Here is a 19364-nt window from a genome sequence, read left to right on the forward strand (position 1 = left end):
TTTTTTAGAAATTGTTGAAGTGAAATCTCAATGTAGAATTTGTAATTGCAGAATTAATACAAGCAGAATTCCGTATACATCACCTATATTTACAAAAAATCGCATATATGTACTGATATAAACAATATAATTCACATTTATAGCCCAAAGTCAGTGACCTGAATATAATTTTAGGATCAAATTTATTTGTAGCATGTATAGTGCAAGTGAGTTTCCAAAAAATATATACACACATGCATGCTAAGAAAGACATATAAGAAAAACTGGAAGTGGACAGTGGATGATTCCGTCCAAATATCTCAAGAATTGAATTGACTTCAAGTTGGAAATTGTAAAAATGGAACAATTGGTTGCCTAGGAGGGGAAAAAGAAAGGGAAAAAATGGGGGAACCAGACCATATCAGCACTAATCGGTTTTGGTCGGTCTAATTTGATTTTTGAATGCTTGAAAAATAAATTGCAAGATATAGCATATATTCTTCTTATTTCACTTCCATGCCTTTTCCTTTTTAAGTTAGTGAGTTCTTTGACAATTGATGGTTTCATAGCCAAATCCTATTACACGTTTGGCCTAAAGTTCTGCTTTGTCCTTGGAATTGACCCTTGCAATTCCTTCATTAGTTTGTTCTAGGGATCCTATCAAAGGAAAAAATAAAATTGACAAGACTCATCCCCCGGATCTTAAAAGTTCTTATTCAATAAGGGAGTTTTTACTAGAACCAATATTTTTATTTAGTCCTCACCTTGATTAGGAATTAGATTCTAGAGTTCTTTCTGTTTTACCCGCCTTTGTTTCCCATTCAGCAAGGCCGTTTTTACATCTTTTAATAAATCCTGGGATACTTTTACAGGATCTTACTCCAATCAACGAGGGAAAAATTTTTGATACTCATCTTATATAATTAACTACACTTCACCATGATCAACAGGCAGAGTATGAGGTTTGCATTTTGTAAGCTGGTAGTTTGAAAAGTGAAATCCTTGGAGGAAAATGTAGAGTTCTTCAGGTGAACTTTCAAAGATCTGGAACATGCTGAAAAGAATCATGAGGCCTTTGCTGTGATGGCTGATCATAAGTTCTCCATACTTCGCGAGAAAGTTCAATTGACAAAGGTCGAGTAATTCATTGCTTCCCAATCAAGTGGAAAGTAGTGAAATATAACTTGCTATTGCAAAGTCTAGCCTTGGTAAGGCAAGCGCTCGCGAGGCCAAGATTATTGAAGATAGGATGCAGGAGGGTACTAACAAGGTACTTGATATTATCAGAGATTTTCATCCAGAGTGGAGTATGAATATTTTAAAAGTTCGTCTCCCCCTCCAACATAAAGACCGTCAACTATGATATTTATCTCCCTTACCTGAGGTTGGTGGTTTGGAGCATTTAAAGATCTATGTGGTGGTCCTATGTATAATGGCTTTGTTCCTCAACCTCGTCCTCTTTGACCTATATATGAGGGCTTTTGATTCTCAAGAACTTCGCATACTTTTCCTTGTTAAATCCACACCTTGGCCTTTTTGATCACTTCGAAGAATTCATTGTATCATGATCCCTTGTATGATGAATTTTGCAAAATTTTGTTTGCAGATTTCATGGGATGGATGATATTCTTCGCTAACTACTTGCGAATGAGCTGGTGAAATTGTATGCACTTTCCCTTGTGCTAATCAAAACGAAGGTTTTGCTATTTCGAAACCTTGGCATCTACATCTGAGTCTTCCCCTTACCCTATAGCTTTTGTGTAGGGGTGGGCGCGGGTCGGTTCGGTTCGGTTCGGTTCTAAAGAGAACTGAACCGAACCAAAATTTTCGGGTATTTAGTAAATGGAACCGTCGGGTCCAAATATAATTATGGAACCGTTCGGGATCGGTTCCGTTCGGTTCTGTATAATAGTTAAATTTTTTAACATTTATAACAACATTATATAAATACAACTAATGACACGTTCAATGGTTTTGAAATATCAGAGACTAGTAGACTACCTTGTTCAAATGATCGCTACGGTCAAAATTTCGGTTGGCGAAGGTCACAGCTTCGATCTGAGGTCACAGCATCGGTCGACAATTGTATAGGTTTTGGAATGTCAGCGAGGCTGCGGGAGTTGAAACAGCGTTATGCACTTTAATGTAGGTGTTTAAGGTTATTTAATGGGTTGGATGTTGTTGGGCTAAGAGATGAGACAATAAAATAGGTAATTGTGTCAAAAATTAAAAAATTAGAAATGAAACAAATTATTGGGCCAAAAATTTGAATTTAGAAATTGTTAATTTGTTTAGAAAAAATTAAAATTAAAATAATTTCATTTATTCAATATAAAAAAAATTAGAAAGATTCGGTCCTTATTCGGTTCTTGGTCTAGAACCGAGAACCGAATTGTACCCGTCAGTTCTCAATTCAGATACCCGTTCGAGTATTTAATTTGACAAGAAACGTCGGGTTCGGTTCGGTTCGATTCGGGAGATTTGTCCAACCCTACTTTTGTGTGCAACCTTATTCTATATTTTTCCTATTTTTAATTGTATCCTCTGTTTGAAGTTCATTTTATAAAGTTTACCAACTAAAGATAAGTAGTTGGGTTCTTATTGTGGTCGTCCTTCTAGAAAGGCATCTCCATCAATCACCTATTCTACAAGGCATCCCTACCTTCTCGAGATGTTTAGTTTCATAGGCTATGAGTTCGATACCAAAATGTACGAAGTAACTCTTAAGAGTAGGGCTGGGCAAAACCCAACCCAACCCGCTCAACCCGATCAACCCAAACCAACCCGATCGGTTTGGGTTGGTTTTTTAAGTTCAATTGGATTGGGTTGGGTTGAAAAAATATATTTGAGGTTGGGTTGGGTTTCGGGTTATGATTTAAAACCCAACCCAACCCGATGAATTAAAAAAAAAATATCTAAGATGAAAAAAAAAACCCTAAATAAACACAATTATAAAGATATGAAAAGGACTTATAATTTATAAACGTCCATTTTTTTTTTTTATATAGATTGATTCCTATGAACAAAATTTACAAATGAAATATTATTTCATAATAAAGTAAAAATTAAGACGATGATGATGAAATAAATAAATTCCAAAAAATTGTAAAAAATAATAATAATAATAATAATAAAAATAAATACTTCATAAACTTTAAATTTATTTATACATCATTTTTCAAAAACAATTCCTTACACAGGTATTTAAAAAAAATATCAGAAATTTTCAAGTAATTTAAAACTTTAAAAATTTATCTAAATTTAACGAAAATATAATCGAATCCAACTTTAATTGGACCAAAGCACAAACTGACCAACCCAACCCAAACCAACACAAATTTGATCGGGTTGGGTTGGGTTTAAACCATTAATTGGGTTGGGTTGGGTTGACTTTAAATAAAACCGACCATATTGGGTTGGGGAAAAAATCGACCCAACCCAACCCATGCCCACCCCTACTTAAGAGATTTCCCTTCTTCACGTCTCATATCATTTAACATAGTGGCTGGTCCTTGCTGTTGTAGATTTTATATTCTACAATTATATGGATCATAACAAGTAATAAAGTAAACCTAAGAATTTGAATTATCGTTTTCACANAAAGCCAATTAAAATCAATTTTATGACCATTATTTCACTATTCCACCCATCATTTTTGAATTCTTCTCTTACATGAAGGATTCGCTTTATCTCTAACAATCAAAAAATCAATTATCAAAATCCCTATCAAACAAGCACTAAGAAAGAATTAAGCCCCTGTTTGGCCCTCATTACTTGGAAAAATTAATGGGTGGAATAATATTTTTTGAAAAATGAGTGGTTGAAAAAGAAGGAAAAGTTTTCGATATACGTGTAATATTATTTTACGAAAGATTGTGTGGTTGAAAATAGAAAAAAAAATGAAATGTAATGGAATAAAAATTAATGGGGACCAAACGGGGGCTAAAGTACATAAGTACATTATTGGGTTTAAGAATAAAGGGGAAAAGATGAACTGCATTAAGAATCTGCATTTTCTTGTAAAATTCTTGAAATCTTAGCTTATTGATTGATATCTTTATTTTTTTAACATAAAACCTGCCGTTTTTACCCTCATTTGCATCATGTTCTCATCATTCAAATGGTACATTGGATCACATTTTTGGTTGTATTTCTCTATTTTTGGATGAATAAAGTTATCTGAAACTGAAATCTATTTGATTTCTTATGAGAATGGCAGGCTTTCATTCTCATCGTCAAGATCATACAACCTCCCTGGCTTATCCTCATATTCCTCTTAGAGAGGAGTGGTATACGAGGACTTAATTAGGCTTTCCGCCCTTCCATCTTCAGGGCAATAGCATTGCTTATACCTCCTTTCACGAGTTTTAACTTCTTCTGGAAGTCTATCATATTCTCTAGATTTATTGATTTGACGATATTGTCGTCGTTTGCCAGGTAAGCTATTGGATGTATATGATACTTGAATGTTTCGATTACTGCTATTTACGAGGAAGAAGCTTGATGTCGATTCTATATTATTCTCCCCAAATTCCATTTGTAAATCTACTTTTGAATCTTCTACCTTTGAACATAATGAAGAATAATTTAAAGAAATAAAATGAGAAGTAGAAATAATTCACAACATCAATTGAAGATTTAAAACTTTTTAATTTAAATTAATGTCAAAACTAGGTTATAATCATTCATCATAACTAATTACTTAATTATGCATTGTGAGATAAGAATAAAATAAGAGCTTGTTTGGCACGGTTTAAAAGCCAATTAAAATCAATTTTATGACCATTATTTCACTATTCCACCCATCATTTTTGAATTCTTCTCTTACATGAAGGATTCGCTTTATCTCTAACAATCAAAAAATCAATTATCAAAATCCCTATCAAACAAGCACTAAGAAAGAATTAAGCCCCTGTTTGGCCCTCATTACTTGGAAAAATTAATGGGTGGAATAATATTTTTTGAAAAATGAGTGGTTGAAAAAGAAGGAAAAGTTTTCGATATACGTGTAATATTATTTTACGAAAGATTGTGTGGTTGAAAATAGAAAAAAAAATGAAATGTAATGGAATAAAAATTAATGGGGACCAAATGGGGGCTAAAGTACATAAGTACATTATTGGGTTTAAGAATAAAGGGGAAAAGATGAACTGCATTAAGAATCTGCATTTTCTTGTAAAATTCTTGAAATCTTAGCTTATTGATTGATATCTTTATTTTTTTAACATAAAACCTGCCGTTTTTACCCTCATTTGCATCATGTTCTCATCATTCAAATGGTACATTGGATCACATTTTTGGTTGTATTTCTCTATTTTTGGATGAATAAAGTTATCTGAAACTGAAATCTATTTGATTTCTTATGAGAATGGCAGGCTTTCATTCTCATCGTCAAGATCATACAACCTCCCTGGCTTATCCTCATATTCCTCTTAGAGAGGAGTGGTATACGAGGACTTAATTAGGCTTTCCGCCCTTCCATCTTCAGGGCAATAGCATTGCTTATACCTCCTTTCACGAGTTTTAACTTCTTCTGGAAGTCTATCATATTCTCTAGATTTATTGATTTGACGATATTGTCGTCGTTTGCCAGGTAAGCTATTGGATGTATATGATACTTGAATGTTTCGATTACTGCTATTTACGAGGAAGAAGCTTGATGTCGATTCTATATTATTCTCCCCAAATTCCATTTGTAAATCTACTTATGAATCTTCTACCTTCGAACATAATGAAGCATTTTCTACTGTTAAAGCTCTAACGCTTTCATCCATCTCCTAGATGGTTTTCGTAGTTGAAATCTTCTTCTATTGGCAGTGGCACTAGGCAAGAGAGAGAGAATTGTTTATGGGTTCTACCAGAGATTCCTCTGGTAGCCTCTATGTATTTACATCACTATTCTTTAGATCGTTACTGTGAGTTTCGACTCCAATCTCTAATACATTTACCTCCGTTAGATCTATTTCTGCTTGACTTATTTCTCTATTTTCTAGCTCAAAACAACATGACCATGTTTGTTTTCATCCTAGTTTTTCACTGACTATGTCTGTTGACATCAAAATGATAACCAACAAATTCCTCTTACCTAATCAGAGTTTTTTCTCCCAAACTTGCTATTATACTATCCAATTGGAAGCAAGAGAAGAAATGATTGTTTAGAAGGAATTTGTTATGAATTCAGCATGCTCTTCTTCATTCCAGGCACGCCTATTTGTAGATTTCTATTTAGGCCTTAAGGGTCAATTTGTCTTTTTAGTTGGTTGTTATGACGGTCCTTGATTGAGTGGCTTCTAACTAATTTTGTTAACTACCCGTCTCTTGTTCACTCGCTTACTTGTACTTCATTAATTGGTTATGAAGTAATGCATTACATCTCCATTCGGGTTTGCTTTGATAGTGATTTTGGTAAATAAGGAAGATTTGATGGAAACAAGTCGCAACTTTTAATTGTGGGTTCTCATATTTATGAATGCTTGATTATGCTTCCTAAGGTTAACGTATGCGATTATAAGGTTCGTATAATTAGGATATGAGTTTGCCAATACTCCTTTATGAGTTTTTTTTTTTTAATATTCAATTGTGATTTTTTAAACCACCCAAAATCAATATATTGTAATTTTGACCATTTCTCTCAATCAATGAATCGGTTGATTTTGCCCATTTCTCATAATCTCTTCTACTTTATCCTCTATGAAATAATTATTTTCATCCACTATATTTTATTCAATAGTGACTTGTAAAAAAAAATATTAACTAAAAAAATATTTATAAGTAAAAAAAGTTAATTTATGATAAAAAAAAATTTACTTCTATGTATTTTTATGTAAGAATTACTTATAAGATACAAAATTACTTTTGTGTAAAAATTTGTTTATAAAGTAAAAATACTACTTATAAGACGAAAATTCACTTCTAAAATATGAAAAATTTACTTAAATGTAAAAAATTATTTAACAATACAAAATAAACTTGTAATGATAAAATTTACTTATAAGTAAAAAATATTAACTTAAACTTTTAAGTAAATTATTTGTAAAAATATTAGTTATAAGTAAAAATATTACTTACATGTAAAGTAATAGTTATGAATAAAAAGAATTCAAAATATTTAATATAAATTAAAAAATTTCACTAAGGGGTATGTATATAATTTTATTCTTTTAAAAAACTTAAATTGAAAAATTTCACTAAGGGGCATATGTATAATTTTATTCTTTTTTTAAAAAACTTTCAAAATTGATGAATAACAAACTTTCAAGTATAAGTTGGACTGTTTCAAAAATCGATACTTAAATCACTCAAAATCAGTCCATTAATAAATACTCAAAATCAGTACTTTAAAAAAGGCTAATAATTATACCCTAAAACTCCCAAACATGCCCTAAATTGCCCAAATTTAGTTAGGGCATTTAGTAAATGTCACCATTCCTAGATCCAGGGAGGAGTATGTTTGATGGAATAAATTCTTAGAGATATTACCGCATCCCAAGAGTTAGGCCCCACTTTTTACAGGTACGTGGAATCTTTATGCTCAAAATGCCGCAACTTTGTGATGGTTCAACCATTTGTAAATGAAAGCAATTCTATGATTTGAATCTAACAGACAGGGATAATTATATTAAATTAGGGTTCATACAATTTGAGGGGAAAAAGTAGATATCTTATGAAATTCATAACCTTGGTGTGACCGAGGGATGTCAATTGGGCTCGCCGGCTCGGGCCGCTCGTGGCTCGGCTCGAGCCCCATTTTAAAGTTCTAGGCTTAGCCCGAGCCATCTTGTCTGGTTCGCTGGCTCGGGACTTATTTTATAATAATAAAAAAAAACCCACGAAATGTTAAAAAATGGCAGTTAGCGACTGCCTTAAAATAAGGTAGCAGCTTGCTGCCTTAATTAAAACAGTGCTTGCTGCCTTATTAATTACTAAAAAAAAAAGAGAGAAAAAATCGAGCCGGCCCAACTTGAGCCGAAAGCTCGGGTTGAGCCTTTTTTTTTCTCTAGCTTTTGTTCAGCTCAACTCGAGCTCGAAAAAAGCCCGTTTCGTTTTACTTGAACCGAGCTCGAGCCTTGAGTTTCAACTCGACTTGTTGACATCCCTAGTGTGATCGCCAATCGATATTTTTTGACGACTTCATGGTTGGTATAAATGTGGTGGATGTAACATATATGATGCCCTAGATGTAATACTCCGAAATTTTGTGCTCATTTAATTTTTAGGATAGCAATTTAACTTTTCAAAATTTAGCATGGCCAAAATTATTAATGGTTGCCAAATTTGCTTTGGTCAATTTATTAAAAGTTTACCAAAATTAGTTCATTAGGGGTTTGGGATAAATGTCAAAATTTACACCTAATTACTAAAGATAAGCATTTTTTTTCCACTTGGCCGAGAGTAGAATGTTATCTTTGTAGTAAGGTAACAAGCAAGCATGAGGTGGCTAAGGCAAGCATGAAGTGTTTAACTTAAGCATGAGGTGTTTAGTTAAATTTATGAAGTGCATCCATACAACCCACGTGGAGACTATTGTTGAAGAGTCACATTTACTTAATCATTAAGTTCTCTTACCTTTAAATAAGAAATGTTGCTGCCATTTATTTCCCTTGAAGAAAAAAAAAAGAATATCACTTGTAAGAAAGGGCAGTGAATACGTGAGGAAAAGGGGACAAAGCCTAGCACTCTCAATTCATCTTTCAACCGAAATTTCTTCAAGTTTTACAGTAAGATATTTGCTATGCTTAAGTGGTAGGATTTCATGGTAATATTTATGCTTAAGCTATGTAAGAAACCATAATATGAAAGATGTGGACAAGTCCACAAAGTTAGATATCTATTTATACCTTTGGACAAGTTCGAAGGGCACCGACAAGCCGGAATGTGCAAGTATGTGTTTGAATGCATTCTTTTGTGTAGTATTAACATGTTAAATCCAAGCATGTTATCTTACTGAGTATTCTTTATACTCATAGTATTCCATACTAAATTTTCAGATCCATAATTGTGGAGTTGGTGGAAGTCAGTCGGCATAATCGATGATGAGTTAAAGACAAAGTTATCTTACATCGAAGTTTCTTTTTTGTATGTTTTGTTTGACTGGTTTTCATATGTTTTTCTTATATTATTATATAAAAATATGTATAAGACAATATGGTACCAGAAGTAAATTATGTAATCATATCTTCCATGTTATGTCAAGAAACGTTTTTTTTTTTTTTTTTTTTTTTTTTTCTAGGAAAAAAAAGGAAAAAAGGGAAGTTTTTTTTTTTTTTTTTGCAAGTGATAAAAAGGCAAAAAGGGACAGTTTTTGGGTCAACTTCAAAACGTTATTTCTGACTCCATAAACGTCTATTTGAGACTCTAAGAATATCACTGCGTTCCTCTTTGAGTAGTCTTAATATGGGCGCAAGAATCACTCAATTTGGATATCCGTGGTCTGAGATATGAATTTTTAAGCGTTGAAGGGTCAATCTGAACTTTTTGTGCAATACCTCACTGTTTTCAGTAAAACGCCCATATCATATGATCTTGGAAATTTTTCATATTTTAACCTAGAAAACTACTTGAAAATATCTTTCTAATGCCGCAAATTTTATAGAAAACAGAGTTGGGATGAATTTTATAAAAATAGTTGAACTTGCTGCCCCAACTAACCGTGGCAGTGCCGAGTCCGTAAATGTAAAGTATAATTTCATGTCAACATGCACTTCTGCTGGTCATTAAATTTTATGAGAGATATTTTACCAAATTGAAAATAAGTTTCTAACATGTAATACTTTTATTTAAGAGTATTTACATGTAGCGAAGGCAGCAGTTTTTATGTTTAGTACGTGACACTCGAAGCTTAAGTTCGGGGCGTCACACTAGAACTAGTTGATATTTTCCCCAATATAATCCTGCTCAAGCAAGGAAAATAATAGCTGAATGTTAAAAGCATCTCTAAGAGGTTCTCTAAATACAAAATGTTTTTTTATTTTAACAAGTCAATACTAAAAACTAAGTTTTCTAAGAGTCTCTATTTTAATTATTTAAAATAAAGAGTGAGTTTGGCTTTCCAAATTTTAAAAGTCAAACCCAACCTCTATTCTTAATATACAATGAATGCATTTAATGAGTCACATGTATTGACTTTGCTGCTTAAACTATTCAAAATGCAAAATGACATACAAAAAATTATGTTAAATAAATATGAAGAGAAATCAATTTATGTTCGTTGAAAAGTTAAAATAGAGAGTATTATTGAAGTATATTCAAATTTTGACTCTATAAGTGAAAGATATTCTCTAAAATGTATAAAAATGCTCTTTATAAATATAAAGTTTCTTGGAGAGATACTTCTGTAGTGAAGATGCACATTTTCTTATTTTGCACACAACTTGTTCGATAAAATGCTATGGTTGGCATGTGGCTTTGTTCTTATAACAACTTGGATAATTAACCCTTACAGTTACACCATATATTACATTAGTCAAATCAGCCTCAATGTTAATTTGAATTTTGGAATTGATTAATGGGACAATCATTATGGAGGACGACCAAATTTTTTACTTAAAGTTGAAGAATCATTTATGAATGCAACGTAAAGTTTAGAGATTAATCAAGCTTTTAGTCTTCGGATACACGCTAGAAAGCGAAGTTCCTTTTTGGGCACATGATGCATCACAATGTGGCTTCTATCCGACCAAATGAATGCAATGAAAGAGAGCATGTTTGGTCAATCTGAAAAATGTTGAGTTCATTTTTGGTTAATTTTACTTATTCCGACTACGAAGTAATAAAGATTAGATAGTGGCTACTCGTAAAATCCATTTTAAACTTGGGAAATTTTGTGGGTCCTAAGATTAATTGCTTTTGATTGCATCGCAGTCATAGTACTTCAGTACCATCTTATATGCTTTTAACTTTAAATATTTGATTTTAGGTTAGTTAAAATCATGAATTCCAAAATAAAAATGGACAAAATGACTTCCTATGGGTAGAATTTTATACTAATACATGTACCAAACAAGCCGTCATCTTGCACGGTCAAACCGAGCCACTACAAGTAGGCAACTTGCACAAGGATAAATATACTAGAAACGCTTAAGAGCACGAAAGACATGGGTTGTGGTTACAAGTTTAGTTATTCATAGAACATATGATTTTGGAGATCCCTCACTCGTGCAAACATATGAAATTTGCTCAATTGCTAATGACAAGAGAATACAAATGAAAGAAGAATAAAAAATTACAATAATAAGGGAACACGGGCATTAAGTATGGTAGCTACTACCAAAAATTCAAGTTGTCATACATAATGGTATAATAAAATACAGGGGAAAAGAATTGGTAAGAAACAAGAAATGTGAATAGATTTAATGACATAAATTAACTGAGCAGCAAAACACGCAATCACAAGAACATAAGCATTCCACCCACAAAAGCCGAAGCCAACAGGCTCAATTTACCAGAATTCAAAACTCTATAAGAAGACGAAGGTGAAGAATTTGTCGACGATGATTCGCTTCCCCCCTTTTCAGATGGGGAGTCTGCTGCAGGAGCAGTATCTGGGACTGGGGCCGGAGCTGGAGCTGGGGTTGGTGGTATATCAGTGCCAAAGATTGCCTCCGGAAGTAAAACTTTATCGGTCTCATAAACTGCTACCGGATCAGTAGCACGAACTGCACTAATAACCTTTGTTTTAGTCCATCCTGAATCAACATGCACTGTCCCAGAGTTATCGGTGAAATTCAAACTGTATTGGCCGCCAGCGAAAGTGGGAATGGGGCTTCGTTGGCTGAGGTTCGTGAAATCAGCCAGCTTGTAGTAATGTGGCAAGGCATGGAAAAGGCATAGAGATTTGAGTTGGTCCTGTGTGAGGTTAGAAATAGAGGGCTTCTTTAGTGATGCAAAGGCCCCGTCTTTCGGCACGAAGAGTGTAATTCCTTCATCAGTGTTATTGGCTTGGTTTTGAAAAGTTTCAATGACTTTGGTGGATTGAAGATAGCCAAGGAAAGTGTGGAAAGGGCCGGCAACGGAGAGTAAGTCAGTCAGGTTGACATATTCTGGTGCCGGTGCAGGGGCCGGAGTTGGTATCGGTGTTGGAGCTACAACAGCTTGTGCATTTGCTGATGCAAAATAGACAATAACTATTATTGCACCGGTGAAGACACTAAAATTCATTTCAAATACCATTTCTTTGCCTTTTAACTCTGAACAAACTTCAAGTTTCTGCAAGATTCATTGATGCATCCATCAGATCTGAGTACAAACGATATATTATACTTAGAGCATATTTGGCGTAGCTTATTTCTAAGAAAGAAGCATACATCAAATCTAGACAGAGCTACTGTCAAGAAAAAGCAACATTCTTAGAAATAAAAACCTAAGCCAAACATGCTCTTAACAGATAACTAAGTCACATATACTTGGAGCGTGTTTGGATTAGCTTATTTCTAAGAAAGGCATTCATCAGATCTTGACATAGCTACTGTCAGGAAAAGCAACTTTCTTAAAAATTAGCTTAGCCGAAGCCCTTAACAGACAACTCACTTATCTGAATCAAAATCACCCAATTTTGTGAGATCTCTGCCTTTCAACAAAAGTTCAGCATAAAAATCAAAATCCTATTTGGGGAACTAAATCAAAGCTAACCATAATTAATAAATATTCACAAGTTCAGAATTCAGATCATCACATCAATCAAACGGAAAAATTACAGATTTCTGAATAGCTTTAAGACTTGCAGCAAATAAGTATAAAAGCTGTTAAAACATCAATTTTGTATTAATTTCAGATCAAATTACATATTGAAGATAATTATAAGTTCATCAGCACATAATGTAGTAAAGTTAAGTACAAAAAAAAAAACCCAGATCTGCTAAAGATAAGAAGCAAAGAATTGAAGGGGGAAAAAAATAGAGAGAGAGAAATTATAATGCTCGCATGCTAATAGAAAAAGACTGGGAATCCAAGTGCACAGCTAAAAACGAGAAGTGATCATACCGAGACCAGAGAAATTCAGATGTAAAAGGCGTCGGTGGAGAAGGAGAGAAATGGACACAGTGCAACTGGAGAGGAGCAAGAAATATAAAATAGAAGGGGGGTAATAAACCGAACAGCTGGTGAAAATAAGAAAAAGACTGGGGGTATATATAATATATGATACTCGTGACTTTAGAGGTAAGACTTTCAGTTTCGAGAAAAACAGTTTGATGTGGTAAGGTGGGCTTTCTATGTCAAATTATCTACCTCACAACTTATTAATTTTATAATGTTCATTTGCAACCTTTTAAAACTCTCCAAACATAGATAGACATGTCATAAGTAGCGGTGGCTATGAACCGAGCAATGTCGACTCAGCATCATCACTCATCCTCAACTCGACCCATAGGTAATGAGTGGAGCTTGGGCTAGCTTGTCGACTAAGAGGTTAGGCCTTATTCAGCCCATGGACCCTTCCCATGAAGGGTCAAGTTAGGTTGGCCATAAGTCATTGGATTCTACTTTTTAAAGAAATACAAAATTTAATTATTAAAAATAAAATAAAAAAATTGAAAAAAAAAATATTTATAGTGCTTGGGCTTGACTAAAGTTGTCTACATGAAGTAGAGCTCCATTTAGCCCTAAACTTGATTTAAAGCGATCCTAAGCTACTTATGGAACAAGCTTGTTACCTCCACTTGATCGAAAGATCGAAATTCACCTCTCGTCCACATAAGCCTTTAGTCCTCCATAATTGGACAAATTGTAAGTTGCACAAGGCCTTCTTTGAGGTGGAATATGTGATTGAGAAGCTTGTGGATCTTATTAAATACATGGTTAAAATTAATTATTTACTTTGACATAGACTTTAATAAGATTTTTAGTATTATCAAATAGGAGCATATAGTGGCAAAATAATACTATGTAGTATGTGTAGAGGTCTTTCGGGTTTGAACTTCATTTAATGATAATAATTTCTATGTAAGGAAGCCATAAATGACTAAGCCTTAAATTAGATTCCTTTAACCAAACTTCAATTGTCACACGTAGAGTACAAATTTATGCTCAATTCATAACAGGTAGTGCTATTAATGGCTATGCATTCTTATCATGATTTTAGTAAAAGTCTCTATGGAATAGTCCATCACATAGCCACGGCCTCTTGGTAACTTTTACATAAGCGATTCCTCCAAGGGTGAGATTGACTTGCACCTCATGAGAATTCTCATCTTGATTCTCATTAAAGGTAAAAACCTTCATGACATCACAATCATTATCATTATCACCAGATGTATGAGCACAAATAATACCACACGGATGAGCACAAATAATATAGTGTTATTACTGGCCTGTTCGAGCTGCATTCTTTCAAAAAATACATTCTTAAACAGTGATTTCACATCATTTCAACTACACGTTCTTTAATAAAATAACATTATATACAAATTCAAAATTTTTCTTTATCTTTTAACCATACATTTTCTATTAATCTACTATTTCAAAATAATGTGGCTCAAACACACAATATAAGTCATATAGTGCAAGTTATTTCTATCTTATTGAACTGTCTTCATGGGATCTCCAATCATAAAAGTTGGGTTACTCATAGAGGTAAGTCCCTTTATAGGCTTGCCCATCTTTTCGATGATTTATTTATTATTATGAACTACTATTTATTCATGTCCATCTTGAACAACAATTTGGTACCATTACTCATGCAAATATGTTCACCCAGCTCTTATTTTCTATACATAGAAGCCAGGAATATTTTTCAGTGCAGGCATAATAATGCCGAACTTTGAGTTTTTGACTATGAATTTAATGATGATAAAAATATAAAACAATATTACGGCAATACTATGATATAGCATTATTCTATGAAAAAAGGTCATCAAGAAAACTCAATATAAGCCAATTACCTTGCAGTTGGCAGCAGCATGCTTCTCGAGAACAGAAGCTTGGGAATCTGGGATTTGTATATAAAACACTCTTTAATATCACATCTTTCATCTTTCCCGAGGAAACCACCAACCATAACTGTGATATTGACTCCATTGCATGCTTCAATAAAATTAGTTATTGCAACACTACCTGATTTAAATAGCATAGTAGATAGATACATGTTATCCACTTTTAAGTTTTAAGCCATATCTCATCTGGCATACAAATATGAAAATACATGAAACTATTGATGATTATTTTCACTACTTAGGAGTAAATTACTAACCTTTGAGAAGAGAGAATGTAGCTTTGACCAATCCCATATCACTCCATTAAGTGCCTCAACAAAGAGGAGGAATATCTAGCATGTGAAGGATGAATCTAGCAACCATAGGAGCAAGAGCATATCCAATTTTTCCTACTAAATTAGCAAGCTTCATTCAATCTAGTTCTAGAGATAATATAGATTTAAAATCTAGAAACCAGTACTTGAGCAAATTAAATACTTTGATTCAGACACTTGAATAAAAACCACCGACACTCAACCATATAATAGAACTCCCTATGTTTCCTAAAATGTTGCTTAATTTAACTATGATCAGTTTTTCAAATAAGCTATTAGCTTAGAGTACATTTTCAATTTTTTGTTTGCAATAGAATTCGAACAATGTATTTATTTCAGTGGGAAGATTGAAGATTCAAGAAATTTCCCTCAGCAATTCACATCATCCAGTTACTGGAAGCAATTTGATTCACAGATCACAAATACTGAAAGCAAAAATAAAGCTATTCACTAAGCATTTCACGGACACGATGGTAATAATACTGAAGCAAAAGCAATTATATAGTTTACAGAGCAATGAATTCAACGAGCTAATTCCATATACAATACAAAACTAATACATGATTTTAAATCAAACACAATACTCAAGAAAAGATTAATAGGCCGTCTAACTTATATAACAATATTAAGTTCACTATATGTTACCAAAAAAAAGTTGAAAGTTTGAAACATTAAACAAATCCAAAATAACAAATAAAAAGAAATGAGAAACAAGATTGTTTTGGTGGCTTCACCTTCCTCTTCTGCTATGCTATCGTATGTAGAGTTGCCAGTGGAATCTAGGCATCAGAAGGCTGTCATCTAGGGCACTAAAATGAAAAGGATAGCAAGAGATTCCGAGATTGGGGGAAAACGGTGCCGAATGAGAGTTTTTGAGAGGTTGAGAAGTTGAATGGTAGAGCAAAATGGCTTAACAGCAGTCGACAGAGATTGAACAGTTTGTTGTGTAGTGTCTGTAAGTGTCCCATAAGTCGAATGGTCGGCGAAAGGAGAAGAAATGGGTGAATTGGGAGTTGAATGGTAAATGTATGAGTTGGATAATTGAATTGGATTTGGGTTTCTTAGCTGGGACAATTTAAAAAAAAAAAAAAATTACTTTTGGGTTGGGCCTAAAAGTTCAGTGCAGGCATATGCCCAAACTGGACCTCATTGGGGTCCGTCCACGTCGGCAAGCTCTTCTTAAATACATTAAAAAAATATCATTTTCATAATAGTCAATAAACAAGTTGTTAAATATTTTCAATGTCACTTTTGATCATATAGATCAACTTTACTTCACCTACAATATTCAAATTTAATATGAACACTTCGCTCAAAACCTTAATTTTATGATAATTATGAATAATCATGTATAAAGAATACATATATGTATGTTCAAAATTTTTAGAATAATGCTACTTGTACTTAATATTTTATATACAGACGAGGTATCAAAAAAAGAGCTGGAGTTTTATTTATTTATTTATTTTTAATTTGGTTGAAGAAATTATGATCCAATCATATCTCATCACATTATACGTATGTAAACCATTATATAAGTCATTTTGTATATATAGCAGAACCAAAATTTTGAATACCCCACAAGATTTACATAGCAGCTAGTAAAACATGAAAAATTGCAATAAATATCAACGTAACAACACAATACCATTTTATCTCTTTTGATAGGATCGTACATTATGAGAAGATGGTTGATGCATGTGTTTATTATTTTGATAAAACCCGTAGATATACAAGATTATTGACAAATAATAATATAGAAAGTTGAGTAATTGTCTCACGAGGAATAAATTCTATATTTAGTGTACTAGTTCTTTTTTTTTTTTTTTTTTTAATCAAATTCGATATAAGTGATGCAAAAAAGATGTATAGTTTGTTATTATCCTAAGCTAAGCTATGAACTATGTAATATGTGGTGATTTTTAACAAATTATAGAATGAATATATTGAATGTCAAAATTCACCTATTGGCATTCGTTACCTCGTTTTCTGCAATGGTCACGTGGACAACAGATATTGGGTCCACGCAAGCAAATTTTGGCACTTTTTGAACGGAGACACGGTCGAAATTGAAAGGCAATAATGGACGTGTGAGATGCTTGGATGCGAGATAAAAATGTTTGGATGCCGATTAAGATCAGAGATGATTGTAAGCTAATAAACAATCATGTACATTTTCGTCAATGTAGAATTGATCTAAGTTGATAAAATTTATGCTGAATAAGCAAGGTAGAAGGTTGAATATGGTATCAAGAATACAAAGTTTGTGTACATTTTTTGCCAATCTGTTTACAGGTTGCAAAATCTTCTATTTGTGGAGCTGGGGGCTGATGTGATTACCTTTGGATCAAAACCACGTAACCTCATCCTTGCAATCGGTGTTTCACATCACTCTCTGCAATACATTAATTACATTGACAAGGGCCAGTCATCCTACACCCTATACTGCGATTTCTGATATTAATTAATACAAACGTTGTATCAATCATTTCTAAAGATACTGACGATAGGTACTTCGGCTTAGAGAGAGCTTCAGATGTGTTGTGGGTCGATCAGAAGATGGAGTGCTTTGGCCCAGGGGCTTCGAATGAAGATAGTACTTCGGACGAAAGATTTTCAGTGAAAGAGTTGATATCTCCTTTATTTTTGATCTCGTTGACTGCTAGCTTTCCGCATGTAATACCTCTACGTGGCATTAACGTGGCCTTAGGGACAAAAATTTGGCTTGTTGGCTCGAGTTGCCCATGGCTCGACCAGAAAAAGCTCAAATTGGCCTGGCTCGAGGCTCAAAAGAACCGAGCCTAAGCTCGGGCCGAGCCCACACCAACCCATGAGCCATAAAAAAAACTTGGAGGCAGCAAAATGCTGCCTTTTAAAAAGAGTTAGCTGGCTGCCTTTTAAGGTAGTATTGTGTTGCCTTTTAAGTATCTTAAATAAAAAAATTTTAAAAAAAGAGCAAAGAAAAAGGCGAGCCCGCTCGGCTCGGCTCAAAAAGGCCCGAGCAAAAGCTCGGGTTGAACCTAATTTTTTTGGTTGAGCAAAAGCTTGGGCTCAAAAAAAAGCTCGCACATTTTACCCGAGTTGAGCTTGAGCCGACTTAGCTCGACTCGTTGACATTCCAACGTGGCCTTCACTGATGGCCTCAAACATGAGGTGCAACGAATCTATTTTCAATTCTTGACTTACATAAGTTAGTGTCATTCAAATATTCGTAACAATCGATAATCCTATATTGTTAGACTTTTTTCCTAGGATAAATCAAACATTTCTAAGCAGGACTTATTTATTTCTAGTTCAAATTCATGTGCAAAGACATGAATTCAATCACACGCCAATCTAGTAATATTGCACATGCCACAAATACTATTTCCTAACATCTATTTCCTCTGAGTCAATTAGGCACAATTCTAAACCTATTATGAACTTTTCAGTACTAAAACAAGTAACGACTTATCTAATTGGTGATTGATCAATTAAATAACACAATAATAGAGAAACTAGACTAACATGTTTGAGTGTAAACTACTCAAAAAGAAATGAAAAGACATTACCTGTGTCAAAGAACAATAGAATAAACTTGAAAAATCAACCTCTTGGTCTTGAACTTGAATCCAAGTTTTTAATCTTCAATTTCTTAAGCTTCTGAGAAACACATGCGTGCGCATGAGTATGCATAGGCAAGCTATTTTAGCCTTGAGTAGGCACTTGGTCCCTTTTGTACACGCATGCCCTGTAGGCTCATGAGTACATATGGTGTTATTTTGGGGAGAAAATTTACAATTTGGTTTCTAAATTAACTACAGGTGCATCTTGGCCATCTTTGTTCCTTTTTCATCCCATTGTCTTCTCTCCTCTCGTCTAATTGACTCTGAGAACTCTCAAATCTTTGTCATGCCCATGAAAAGTTTTTAATATTTGCAATAATTTAACTATCTAAATAAGTGTACAAAATGCATTTATCAAACACTCCAAACTTGGAAGTTTATTTGTCATCATACAAAATATTGCCTAACTTAACAAAGATTGGCAAGATAGCCTTCTGTTGATCTTAGGATCGGACTTTTTGTATGAGTACTATGAATAACTTCAAAATCATATAGTTAGAATTAGCCCCCATTTGGCCCCCATTAATTTTCATTCCATT

General features: G+C 33.6%; 1 protein-coding gene across 3 annotated transcripts; it reads right to left on the reverse strand.

Annotated features, from left to right (window-relative positions):
• Positions 1-11176: 11176 nt before the first annotated feature.
• On the reverse strand, positions 11177-13084 carry LOC111391531 (fasciclin-like arabinogalactan protein 7). 3 transcript variants are annotated; one of them, XM_023016763.1, is made up of 2 exons: positions 12958-13084; positions 11177-12183 (listed from the first exon to the last, which is right to left on the reverse strand). In XM_023016763.1, exon 2 carries the CDS (start codon positions 12145-12147, stop codon positions 11365-11367), a length of 783 nt encoding a protein of 260 aa, XP_022872531.1. In that variant the 5' UTR covers positions 12148-12183; positions 12958-13084; the 3' UTR covers positions 11177-11364. The 3 variants fall into 3 exon arrangements, with proteins under 3 accessions (XP_022872531.1, XP_022872532.1, XP_022872533.1); XM_023016764.1 differs by having other exon boundaries at positions 11177-12213; positions 12958-13077; XM_023016765.1 differs by lacking the exon at positions 12958-13084 and adding an exon at positions 12505-12951.
• Positions 13085-19364: the final 6280 nt, after the last annotated feature.

The sequence above is a fragment of the Olea europaea genome, unplaced genomic scaffold (assembly GCF_002742605.1).
Source record: "Olea europaea var. sylvestris unplaced genomic scaffold, O_europaea_v1 scaffold8, whole genome shotgun sequence".
Lineage (NCBI taxonomy): Eukaryota > Viridiplantae > Streptophyta > Magnoliopsida > Lamiales > Oleaceae > Olea > Olea europaea.

What these genes read in the sequence shown, in the direction of transcription:
- LOC111391531 (XM_023016763.1), bottom strand. Translation starts at nt 12,147, where the DNA reads ATGGTATTTGAAATGAATTTTAGTGTCTTCACCGGTGCAATAATAGTT.